The sequence below is a fragment of the Epinephelus lanceolatus genome, chromosome 9 (assembly GCF_041903045.1).
Source record: "Epinephelus lanceolatus isolate andai-2023 chromosome 9, ASM4190304v1, whole genome shotgun sequence".
Lineage (NCBI taxonomy): Eukaryota > Metazoa > Chordata > Actinopteri > Perciformes > Serranidae > Epinephelus > Epinephelus lanceolatus.
This window is the reverse complement of record NC_135742.1, coordinates 15,770,103-15,781,802: the sequence shown is the minus strand read 5'-3', so window position 1 is coordinate 15,781,802 and position 11,700 is coordinate 15,770,103. Positions and strand designations below refer to the sequence as shown.

General features: G+C 40.1%; 1 protein-coding gene across 3 annotated transcripts in view; it reads left to right on the top strand.

Moving 5' to 3' along the window:
• nsd3 (nuclear receptor binding SET domain protein 3) overlaps nucleotides 1–9,549 on the top strand; it is a 28,781-nt gene extending 19,232 nt beyond the window's left edge. For all 3 annotated transcript variants that reach the window (XM_078170610.1, XM_078170609.1, XM_033619716.2), the window contains 10 exons: nucleotides 1,567–1,723; nucleotides 3,356–3,558; nucleotides 3,658–3,770; nucleotides 3,857–4,003; nucleotides 4,103–4,225; nucleotides 4,872–4,988; nucleotides 5,087–5,228; nucleotides 5,351–5,457; nucleotides 5,563–5,767; nucleotides 7,655–9,549. In XM_078170610.1, the coding sequence (XP_078026736.1) occupies nucleotides 1,567–1,723; nucleotides 3,356–3,558; nucleotides 3,658–3,770; nucleotides 3,857–4,003; nucleotides 4,103–4,225; nucleotides 4,872–4,988; nucleotides 5,087–5,228; nucleotides 5,351–5,457; nucleotides 5,563–5,767; nucleotides 7,655–7,914 (1,574 nt within the window). In that variant the 3' untranslated portion in view covers nucleotides 7,915–9,549. The remainder of the gene's footprint in view (nucleotides 1–1,566; nucleotides 1,724–3,355; nucleotides 3,559–3,657; nucleotides 3,771–3,856; nucleotides 4,004–4,102; nucleotides 4,226–4,871; nucleotides 4,989–5,086; nucleotides 5,229–5,350; nucleotides 5,458–5,562; nucleotides 5,768–7,654) is intronic.
• The last annotated feature ends 2,151 nt before the right edge of the window (nucleotides 9,550–11,700 follow it).

The window sequence follows — 11,700 nt, the reverse complement described above, 5'->3', positions numbered from 1 at the left end:
ATCCTGGTAAAGCAAAGTGGTCCATGATATGATGTCACTTTGATGGATAAGAGAATATAATTTATCAAGCTGTGTCACACTGTTTGATGCAGCTGAGGATTTTCTAAGATATGCCAATAAAACCACAAAATCTTTTCTGTGAATTGGCAAGCCACGATTTGGTCTGTTGTAGTAATTAATCTTTATTTAGTTATCAATATTCATTTTAGCTGATTTCGACAGCATATTTAAACCTCAAAGTAATTTAGAAAAAGGCGTTATGATTATTTCCTGTGGAGAAAAACACTATATTTTCGGCTCGTGAATTTTAGTTGTACCTAAAAAATATAAGTACAAAAAAAATGGTGCATGCAGTAAGTTCTCTTAAATCACTTGTATGTGAACAAATCTGTTTTGTATGAGTGGTTCTTGCACGAGGCCCATTGTGAGATTGTTTCTTGTACATCAACAGTCAATCTGGGTATTTATCTTTGCAATAAAGTTGTTATAAATATGCTGGGAAATATAATTGGTCATCAAACCTCCCGTACTTTAACTACGGTATGATGCAGGATGCTCTGGATTAATTCAGGTTCTGTCTGTGGTTTGTGGAGCTTATCACTGCTGGAGGCGCACTGCTTCTCTGCTTCAGCACTCTGGGCTTGTTTTTGATTTGAAAGGCCTCACCTCTTTTTTTATGCTGACTGCAACTAAGTTTTATTTTTGACTGAAATTTTTCAGATGAAATGAAATTTGGGCTCACCTCATTTTCTCGAGCTTCGACCTGCCTTGGATGGAATATAATTTCAATCAGGACTAGATTTGATTACAGTTAAGCAAAGATGAGTTCCCAACTGTGAGAATAGTGAAATTACTGTCTTTTAAAGTGACAAAAAATAAAACACATTGCAATATTATAAAATTATATGATTCCATGCAAGCTGGTCTGTGCAGGATGCAATATGTGTGATGGGAAAAGTTTGCTTCACTGGCAGGACTGCATGCCTGCTTTTTGCCAATAATTTGTTATCTGAGTATAACCCTGATCCATTGTTAACTCGCTGGCTGATTTTATTCCTGTGCTGCCGCATGTATTTCCCGTAGACTGGTCTTGGTACAGTGCTCTGAATCTGATTGCCAGACATGCTGAAACTGCTGCAGTGGAAGTTGTAACCGACCCGAGAACCCCATGCAGTGGTTTCCAAAAGTCAGTTATTTTCATGCAGTGCGGCTCTCACAGGAGTCTCCACTCGAGCAAAAAGCTCCTGGCACTAGTTTTTCATCTCAGAACAACGACCAGATGTTACTATGGTAGCTGTAGATACAAATGTCTTCCCAACAAGGACACTATTTTCATATCAAACTAGAAGTTGAAAAACAAAGATTTGTTGTTGTATTTGTGGTAATTAAACCTGTATTAGGCTTGTCTGCAAATTAGATTCAGAGTTTGTCCAGGTTTTGAGGTGCATCACCTAATCATACACTCCTCCTCTCTTTGCATACCCATTTCCTACAACGCATGCACACACTTACACATACACACACACACATACATACACATACATGTGTACATCCATACAAATGTAGGAGGCAAGTTGCTGTGCTGTGACACATGCCCAGCTTCCTTCCACCCGGAGTGTCTGGAGATGGAGATGCCAGAGGGGGCGTGGTCCTGCAGTGATTGCAGGGCAGGGAAGAAACCTCACTACAAACAAATTGTCTGGGTCAAACTGGGCAACTACAGGTACGCAGAGAGGACTGGTTCCAGATTGCTGAAGGTCGTGCAGCTTTCAGATTATGGTACAGTTACTTTTAAAGGAATACTTGACCCCCCAAATGACCATTTGTATATCAATAACTCACCCTGTGTTACGCTGAATTCATGAAGAAAACTTTGATTTTTTCGCATACCTACATGGTGAACAAAGAATCCAAAAACAGAGAAAATTCTTGATGAATTGAAGTCATAGGGGTCCACGTTTAACAACAGCAAAACACAAACTCACACAACTCATGCAGTATAATCAAAGTCTCATTTATCCAGTCATATGCTCAGCACTTCCCAAACAAACAGCCCTGATGAAACTAATCTCCGCTCTCTCAAAGCCAGTCTCTATTGACAAAAACTGTAATTTTACTTTGCTGAAAACATGAGCTGCTGGTCTACGACTGCCTCGATCAGTTTATTAGTTAAGTTTTATTTCTAGTTTATTTGTCTTATTTTGTGACACTGGTGAATCCAAAGTAAATCACCCAAGTCGTGCAATAACACAAACTACCGATTGAAACGGTGGTAGACCAGGAGCTCATGTGCTCAGCAAAGTAAAATTACAGGTTTTGTCAATGGAGTCTGGCTTTTAAGAGAGTGGAGATAAGTCTCCAGACAGGGCTGTCTGTTTTCGAAGTATTGAGTGTACGACTGGATGGACTGGACTGCAGGAGTTTTGTGAGAGTTTGTAAACTAACGTTTTTATATAGTTTTGCTGTTGTTAAATGTGGTCACCCATGATGTCAATTCATCAAAAATTTTCTCCCTCTTTGGATTCATCATACATTGTTTTCCTTACCAATTCAGCTTAACACAGGGTGATTAATTGATATACAAATGGTCATTTTGGGGAATTATGTCTTCCTTTTAAAGATAAGTCTGGTGATATTCTATATTTTTCTTGTCATCAAAAAAAAAAAAAAAAAATCCCAAGTATGACCAAAACCAACCACAGACTTATGTCTGTAGTAGGAACAAATGTGCTTTGGGCTGCCACCACTGACAGGCCAGTGGCGGACTTATTTTTGTTTTATTTATAGCATTAGATCTGTAAAATATGTACAAATAATGGAAAATCACCGGTCTTATTGTTTACGTTCAGTGCAACAAATTTGCTTTGCACCTCGTACTGAAACAGGATGTGATATGATGTTACAGATGCAGGTATTCAGGAAATACTGAGCAGAGCAGAGCAGTGGTGTTTTCCTGTTTCACGATGACTGTGTGACTGTGCTCTTATATACTAATGCTTCAGTTTGTAGTCTGCTGGCATGGTGCTAGATTACAATGTAGTAACGGGACACGAATAATGTCTCTTCCATTTAAGAAAAATGATTGACAGCATTTCTGTCTGTGAAACATGTAGATCTATGATTTGCTGGAATTTGTGTGAAAACTATTTTTGTAAAATTATCGTCCACATACGTTTTGATAGAAAAGAATGGGAAGCAAAGTAAATGTTTTAAAAGTTTGGTACAAGTTTGATACTTCCATCAGGCTTTGATAACATTAGCTGACATGTTTGATAATTTATTTTTTACGACACTCTTTCTGTCCTCACTTTTCTCCTTCTCACTGAACTATGTCCCTGTCCTGTTTACCCCACAGGTGGTGGCCAGCAGAGATCTGCAACCCTCGCTTGGTGCCGTCAAACATTCAGAGCCTTCGCCACGACATCGGTGACTTCCCTGTCTTCTTCTTCGGCTCCCACGACTACTACTGGATCAACCAGGGTCGTGTCTTCCCCTACGTGGAGAATGACAAGAACTTCGTCACGGGTCAGATCAACATCAACAAAACCTTCAAGAAAGGTAAATTCTTCTTCTATTTTGAAGACAATTTTTTGTGATGTAATCGTTTTAAAGATGCATGAAGGATGAATCTCTGAGATGCTGTTGGTGTGTTTTTAGCTCTGGAAGAAGCAGCCCGGCGGTTTCAGGAACTTAAGGCGCAGAGGGAGAGCAGGGAGGCTTTAGAGCAGGAACGCAACTCTCGCAAACCTCCACCGTACAAATTCATCAAGGTAATGTGAATTTAATAGACAAGTAACCTTAAAATTGTATAAGTTGAAGTATTTTTACTCATTATGTGGGTGTTTTCTTGTTTCAGTCCAACAAACCAGTGGGAAAAGTGCAGATGCACGTAGCTGACTTGTCAGAAATCCCACGATGCAACTGCAGACCAACAGATGAGCATCCTTGCAGCCTCCACTCCCAGTGTCTCAACCGCATGCTGCAGTACGAGTGTCATCCACAGGTCTGTATACATGTCTATTCAGCTTATCTCTCGAACAATCAAACAGATGAGACAGTCATGAGAAATTACACTTCTTACTTTTTATGTTGTTGTTGTCAGGTGTGTCCTGCAGGAGACAGCTGTGAGAATCAGTGTTTCTCTAAGCGGCTATATGCAGAGACAGAGGTGATAAAGACAGATGGACGTGGCTGGGGTCTCAGGACCAACCAGGGTCTCAGGAAGGTAAGCTAAATCTTTTCACCCTAAATAGCATCCCTAGAAAGCAGTCATTATGGAGCTGTTGGTGACAGACAGTGGCTTTGTTCCAGTACAGTTATAAAATATCCATATTAGTAACAACACTTTTTTTCTTAAAGTAAGGTGTTGCTATAGAAACTTCAAAACACACATTATGCAACTAATTATACTCAAATCCAAATATGAATTGTCTGCAATAATGTCCACCAGAGATATTAGGGAAATATAACCAGACATATATATAGTGGTTGCACTTGCAGATTTGTGCATCACAGACTAGAAGATTGACCTTGGCGGAGGTCTGGACTGTCTGAGTTCCCTTCTAGAGATAGGTGAAGGACAGATAATAACTGGCATTACATCACTCAGTAGAGGGTACCAGTATTTTCTATGTCATTTCACAAAACTTGACTTTGGTTTTCTCTGGATGATTGCATTTAAAGTTTGGAACTACCTCGATCCACCAGTCTGATACTTAATGACCTGATGATCAGACTGTCAATTAAAAAGGCTCTGAAACATGTGTCCCATTAAATCGTCCTTGACATTGATCCTCGCCCGTATCACTAATCATAAGTAATTTAAAGTCAGGCTGTCTGTGTAAAAATATCATGTTTCTTGTTTCCTTCAGGGTGACTTTGTTACAGAGTATGTGGGAGAGGTGATCGACTCTGAAGAGTGCCAGCAGCGAATCAAACGTGCCCATGAAAATCATGTGACCAACTTCTACATGCTCACCCTCACTAAGGTAACATAAAAGATAAACTAATAAAGACTGTTCAGAGGAGAGACCTACACCAGCAATTTCTTTAACCCTGGTGTCTTAATGTTTGTCTGTGCTTGTAGGATCGTGTGATCGACGCTGGCCCCAAAGGAAACTCCTCTCGGTTTATGAACCACAGCTGCAGCCCAAACTGTGAAACCCAGAAGTGGACGGTAAACGGAGACGTTCGCATTGGACTCTTCGCCCTCTGTGATATCGAGGCTGGTAAGTTCACGTAGAAACATGACACATATATGCTCTATAACATTCCTACATGTGCCTTACAGGCCCCTGAAGTGAGCCAGATGATAATGACGGAACACATCTTGTCTCTGGTGTTCCTGCAGGCACAGAACTGACGTTCAACTACAACCTGCACTGTGTGGGCAACAGGAGATCATCTTGTCACTGTGGATCAGACAACTGCTCTGGATTCCTCGGGGTGCAGCCAACGGTGAGGACGTTTACCTGTCGTCGCCTTACCTCCACTTCTAGATCAATCCTGACTGTAGAAGCTGTGTTTGACACCATTTTGTGTTTCTTACAATGCTTCCTCTAGAGCGCTGTGGTAATGGAGAAAGAGGAGAAGGCCAGGAACGCTAAGCTGAAGCCGAAGAAGCGGAAGCTGCGGCCGGAGGGTAAACACACGCACGAGTACTTCTGTTTTTGCTGCGGAGAAGGAGGCGAGCTGGTGATGTGTGACAGAAAGGACTGTCCGAAAGCGTACCACCTGCTGTGTCTCAACCTCACCAAGCCGCCATACGGTAATGACACATTGAGCTCGTATGTGTGTGTGAATGTTGAAATGTGGTTGATAACAGATATTTTTCATGACCATCTCAGCTGATATTAGCAGCATAACATACTTGCTGTGACAAAAAAAAAATCTACTTTAGTAGTACTTATACTGACTTATTACAGCAAACTAACATAACAACAGGTCAATTTCTAAACCATGGGTCTCCAACCTTTTTGGTTTGTGACAGCTCAAAACAGGCAGTGTCTGCATGCAGTGTCTGGTTGTCATAAAGTCACTAGTTGCAAATGATACTGACTATATATATATTTTGTCCTTGTTATCTAAATAATTTTATGTGTCCACTAATTTACAAGAAAAAAGCTAGTATTCATTTTTATTTATTTGATTTAAATATAAAGATATATTTATAGATTTGTTGTGGCAAAAGTATGTTGTTTTCTGCTTTTCTGTCATTTTAATCATTTCATGACCCCACATATTTTTTTTGTGCACAGGATTGATTTATCCATTTATCCACGTTACAAAAAACATACTTTCTACATACTTTCTAGTTTTGTTTACGGCTGTACAGAATGTGAATTTTTTACATTCAAAGCTTATACTGAGGTTTTTGAATGAAGCTTTGAATGTCTTTCATCATGTTTTATGACGTCATCACCATAAATATTGAAATGATAAATATATATTTTTAATAAATCAACCTTTTTAATGAATAGATTTAATTTAAGTCAGTGGTTCCCAACTGGTCTATCCTGGGATCCAGATTTCTCCTTAGTCATTAGTTCAAGGTTCACACAGTTTAATACATTCAGTGTCATGCTTGCATTTGTCGAGCTAGTTTGCTGTCTCTGTTAAGTAGCTGTCCTCAAGTCACTCAATCTACAGCAAGAAATGCCATTTCAAAGTAAAAGCTCTGTGCTGGAATTCACTGCACTTAAAAATAAAGTGTGTTTTTTACAAACTTGACACTTTGGCAAGTCACTTGCGGTCCATTCAGAATGGACTTGCGACCCACCAGTTGGGAACCACTGATTTAAGGTGCTGCTCAACCACTCTGTTAATACCAGTGTGTGCCTCCCTTTTTGAGCAGCAGGTGGAAGAACAAACACTTTTTTGACTGTAATGAAAATATTTTTTAAAGGCTAAACACCAACAAATACGAAGCAGAATAATTCATTAGCTATAAACATGTTTGAACTTTGGAAATAATTTCATTGATCCTTGTTCAATCAGTTCTGACTTTTGGAATTTACAACATGCTGGAGTTATTGGAGATGTTTGATCACATAAGTCAGAAACAATCCTATGCAGCCACCACTGCAATCTAATTCTAAAAATAGTATAACACTAATAATATTAGTATAGCCTAATCTTTATCTGCAGAATAGATAGATATACAGAAAAAAATAAAAGAAATAAAAGGGTCTCCATGGCCAGGTATCACCAGAGGTTGGTGAGACAGTATGTCTTGTGTAATTTAGGTGAACTAAACCTTTCAGAGATGGTTGGCACAAACTTGGTGTTGTTGGCATCATCATATCAGTGCCACACATTCACTGTAATTAAAACATGCTTTAAACAGTTTCCAGATACTGATATTCTGACAACAGTGACCATGAAAACTCAATATATATTATAAATATTTTTGGCTTGTGACCCCTTCAAACTTAATAATATAAAATCGTGACCCCTTATCACTGGTCGCACACGTCCAGTGGTTGTGACCAGTTCAACCAAAAACTGGAAATTAGAGCATATCTGAAAAAACAAACAAACAGAGACATGTATTTTCTGCTCTCCTATGCTGTTAATCATCTCATGACCTGTAAAATTTATCTTGAGACCTTCAGTGGGGGTTTGAAACCATAATGACCTCCACGTTTGTCTGCAGGACGTTGGGAATGTCCGTGGCACGACTGCAGCATTTGCGGGGCCCCGGCCTCATCTCTTTGTGACTTCTGCCCCCGCTCTTTCTGCCGGGATCATGAGGCGGGGGCGCTCACCTCCTCCTCCCTCGAAGGCCGCCCCTGTTGCTCCAGTCACAACCCCGCCAGCCCCCTGGGCTCCAGCTCGACCCAGCAGCGCCGCGCCGCCCTGAGCCCTGTCAACGTCAAAGAGGAGCCGGAGGCGGGCCAGCCGGCTTCAGAGTGACATCGCAGTTCCCTCAATACCTCATTCCCTGTAAAGTGCACTCCTGTTGGCCCCCCCGGGCTCTGATCCACCTCTGATCTGAAGCAGTGCACCATAAAAGGGAATACAGTGCTTTTTGACCAGTGCGATGGCCGAGTTGAGACACACAGACGAACACCTCAATGCCGTTTGTGGCGACAGCGACTGGAGTGTCGGCAGGGGAAGTGACCAGGCATCATTGTGCACAGTTTTCTCTCCCTTCTCTTGCTACTAAAACACCACTATGAACGCTCTCTACAGCTCGCCTGTGCCCATCGGAGGGCCCGGGCCACCACCTCATTATGTTTCTTTTTTTATTTTTACAGCTGTGGAAATTTTAAGTGTTGTCACGTCGTCAAGTTACCGGCACTTTGAAGAACTCAGCAAGTGAGGTGGAGGGAGAGGTAGAGAGAAGAGGAGGAGGAGGAGGATGTGAAGCTTAACCTCTCCACCGCCACGCTGCTCCTCTCCTTGTTCACCTGCTGTAAGCCGTGGTCAGCATCTCACACACAGGATGGCTGTACGGAGATGAGCCAGCCTTCGTCCTCCTTCTCCTCCTCCTCCTCCTCCTCCCCCCAAACAGCCGACCATCACTCCAGACGTGAGCTGTCATCGTATTTATCTCTTCTTCTTCTTCGTGGAGGAAAAAAAGGGGGGAAACGACTGATTTTGTGCAATTTTTTTCAGGACCACACTACATTCCAACCTTCCTTAGACATGGTTTTAATATACTTATGGGTATAGATGAATATAATTATATACAGTATCTATGTTTGTTAATGTTTACAGACAGATTCTCTCACTTCATCTCGGTGAGTGGTGTATTATGTTTGTTTGTTTAGGTGTTAAGCATTACGCAGACCTCCTTGTGAAAATAGTCCTATTAAGGTGAAATATAATGGTATATAGTGTAATGGTATGACATTACAGAAGTACTTGTGATTTTCATATTGCCAGTCTCACTCGCCATTGTGTACATAATTGGCTCATAATATTGTAAAGTACGTAAAAGACCAGGAGGGATGGAGCCTTGCCTCTCTGGTTGTTCCTAGAAGAAGGAAACGCTTTTTTAAACGACAAGACAGATGCTTTTATTTTCTGTTTTTTTTTGTTTTGTTTTTTTTTTCTGTTCCCACATTTCCTCCGAGCGGTTACCGTTATTTGTGTTGTAGACGGAGGGGCTCAGTTTGTGATCACTGGTGCTGTCTTAAAGTATTGTTCATCAGCCTTAAGTTGGATTCTGGCTGTAGTAACTACTGCCCAGATGCAGTCCATTTCAGTAACGTTGTGTACTGTGACCGCTTCAATGCTTGTTTTTTTTGTTTTGCCAAACTTTTCTGAAAAGCACTTTTACACGGCTTGTCGCTACACGGTTTAGATAGGTCATAACATACAGAAATGTATATTAAAAGAACATAAGACAAGTGTTTCAAAATGGATACCTCTTCTTCTTGTAGTAACGTCGGAATTTAAACTGTGTTGTAACTTTTTTCCTCTCAGTCAAAAACATGGTGAGTTGCTGGGCACGTTTTTTTTGTTTGTTTGTTTGTTTGTTTGTTTTGAGGAAAGTGGCCTAAATGCTGCTGGTTTCTTTTGGCACAAGTAGGAATGACCGCCAGCCTGGCTTCGTACGGAAAGGTCCACAAGAGGTACTCCTTCATTTTCCACCTGGAGAACATCCTCAAGGCTGGGCTTTCTATAAAGACGTAATGGTATAACAACAGTCCAGTATGATGTACAAATACAAACTCCTGTACAGTGTTTTTACTCGCTCATCTGTCAGATCCAAATTTTTTGTATTTATTACACCACATTTTATACCAATTTGTTTTTCAGACACCAGTGCAGTAGCTTGTCTCCCTCTCCACCACAGTGTAAGTGAAATAGACTATTTAAAAAAACATTGGGAGTTTTACATAATATATCTGTATTTAGTCATTGCATTTTTTTTTTTTTTTTAACATTTGGTGTAATGATTCCACACGTTGGTAACAGCCGCTGCTCATCGACTTGTATCGTGACTCACTGTAATTGGTGTTAAAAGCAGTGTGAAGCAGTTCAATATAGGAATGTAAAGATTCAGTTTCAGAGGAGTTTTTGTGCTGTTTCTTTTTTAGCCTGGACTCAAGGACGTTTATTTGTAATCACGCCTCAACTTTTTGCTTGTGATTCTACCCCAGTTACATCACTGTTGTGTTTCTGCCCTTAAAAGATTGTTTTTGTTTTGTTTTTTGAAGCCTCTCGACATGCTCGTGTTAAAAGTCAAGCCACATGGTAAAACTGTGCCAGTGTTTCCAAACCATTTCAGTTAATTCGGAGTCTTGACAAATGCAGAGTGCATACATTCAGTTGCCAGTTTATTAGGTACACCGAGATAGATCTAGCGCAGCATAATGCAAAAGTCTTGCAATAAATCCGCCTCTGGGAGTTCAGAACCAGTTCCAATATTTCCAATCCATTGTAATCATACACCTCCAAGCTTATCAAACCCTTTTATCAATGCCGACTTGTTTCTCTAACAGTTGCACATTGCAAAACTGATGTCAAACTCATGCATCTTCACTGCTGAAAACTGAAAACAAAACAGAAGGTAGAAATGGTCCCAAAGCGCAGCTAAATTTCATGAAGACAGATGACAGTGCTGCTTGTAGTGTCTGTAAAATGATAATTTAAGGGTGGAAACACCAGCAAACAACTTTGACTAACAAAACCTAAATAAAAACTAATGCTGTATTTGCTCATTTCGTCCATTTTAGATAGTTGATGGTAGACTGTTCCTACAGCTTCCTCTCAGGCTACATCTGGCTTGACTCGAATCATCAGCTCCCTATTTAAAGCAGAAATATTATCAGGAATCTATCAGAGAACCGTGAAAGAATTGGACCGATAAGTAGAATCGATAAAGGCATTGGTATGAAAAATATTTTATCAATTCACATCCCTGTTTATGAAAATTAAAATGTGTAGTTTTTGTTGACACTGCTTTAGAGAGGTGTTGAGACTGCAGTTTGTGATACTATTGAGCTCTACTGAGCTAAATTGAGAGATGTTTCTAATATTTTGTTTAGTCTCATTGATGTTAACATGATGGACACAATATAAGAGATACCTCTGTGTTGAATGTCACACAGTTCACTAGTACCACAAACTACATCAGAGCGACTACAACACCTCTAAAACAGTTCCATCAAAAACTAAGCATTGTAACCTTTGTAAATGATTAATTTCAGGACTGTTGTATTAAACGGCATTAGTTTTAACTGAGTGTAAATCATGAAGAAAAAAGACTAAAGAAAGGGAAAACAAGGGGAGCCACTGCAATCAGAAAAGTGAGAAAGTTCCAGACATGATTGAAGACAGAAAAAATAATTTAAATCAGACACAGTGAAAGTCAAACACTGAGGTAAAATAACAATAAGCCAAACACATTTTTAAGGGGAGGGGTCTTAAATATAATAAATATATGCACATATGTAGACATGCACTTAATCAGATCAAGAACGCAGAAAAGGCTTGCCGTTAGTTATTACAATAAATTCCTGTATTTGCACGCAAATTTAAAGGGAAGACTTTTTTTTTTTTTTTTGAAACTGGACCCTGTTTTCTTGTTTTTGTGACAAATGGAGACAATAATTTTTGAAACTGGTTCAGTATTGAGAGAGAGTGTTGCAGCCGCAGTGGCAAAACAGGCTGCAATGTTACCCAGTGGGCAATCGTGCACTGTCAATTTATGTCCATTAAAAGTGCTTGTTTTTGTCTCTGTTTGGT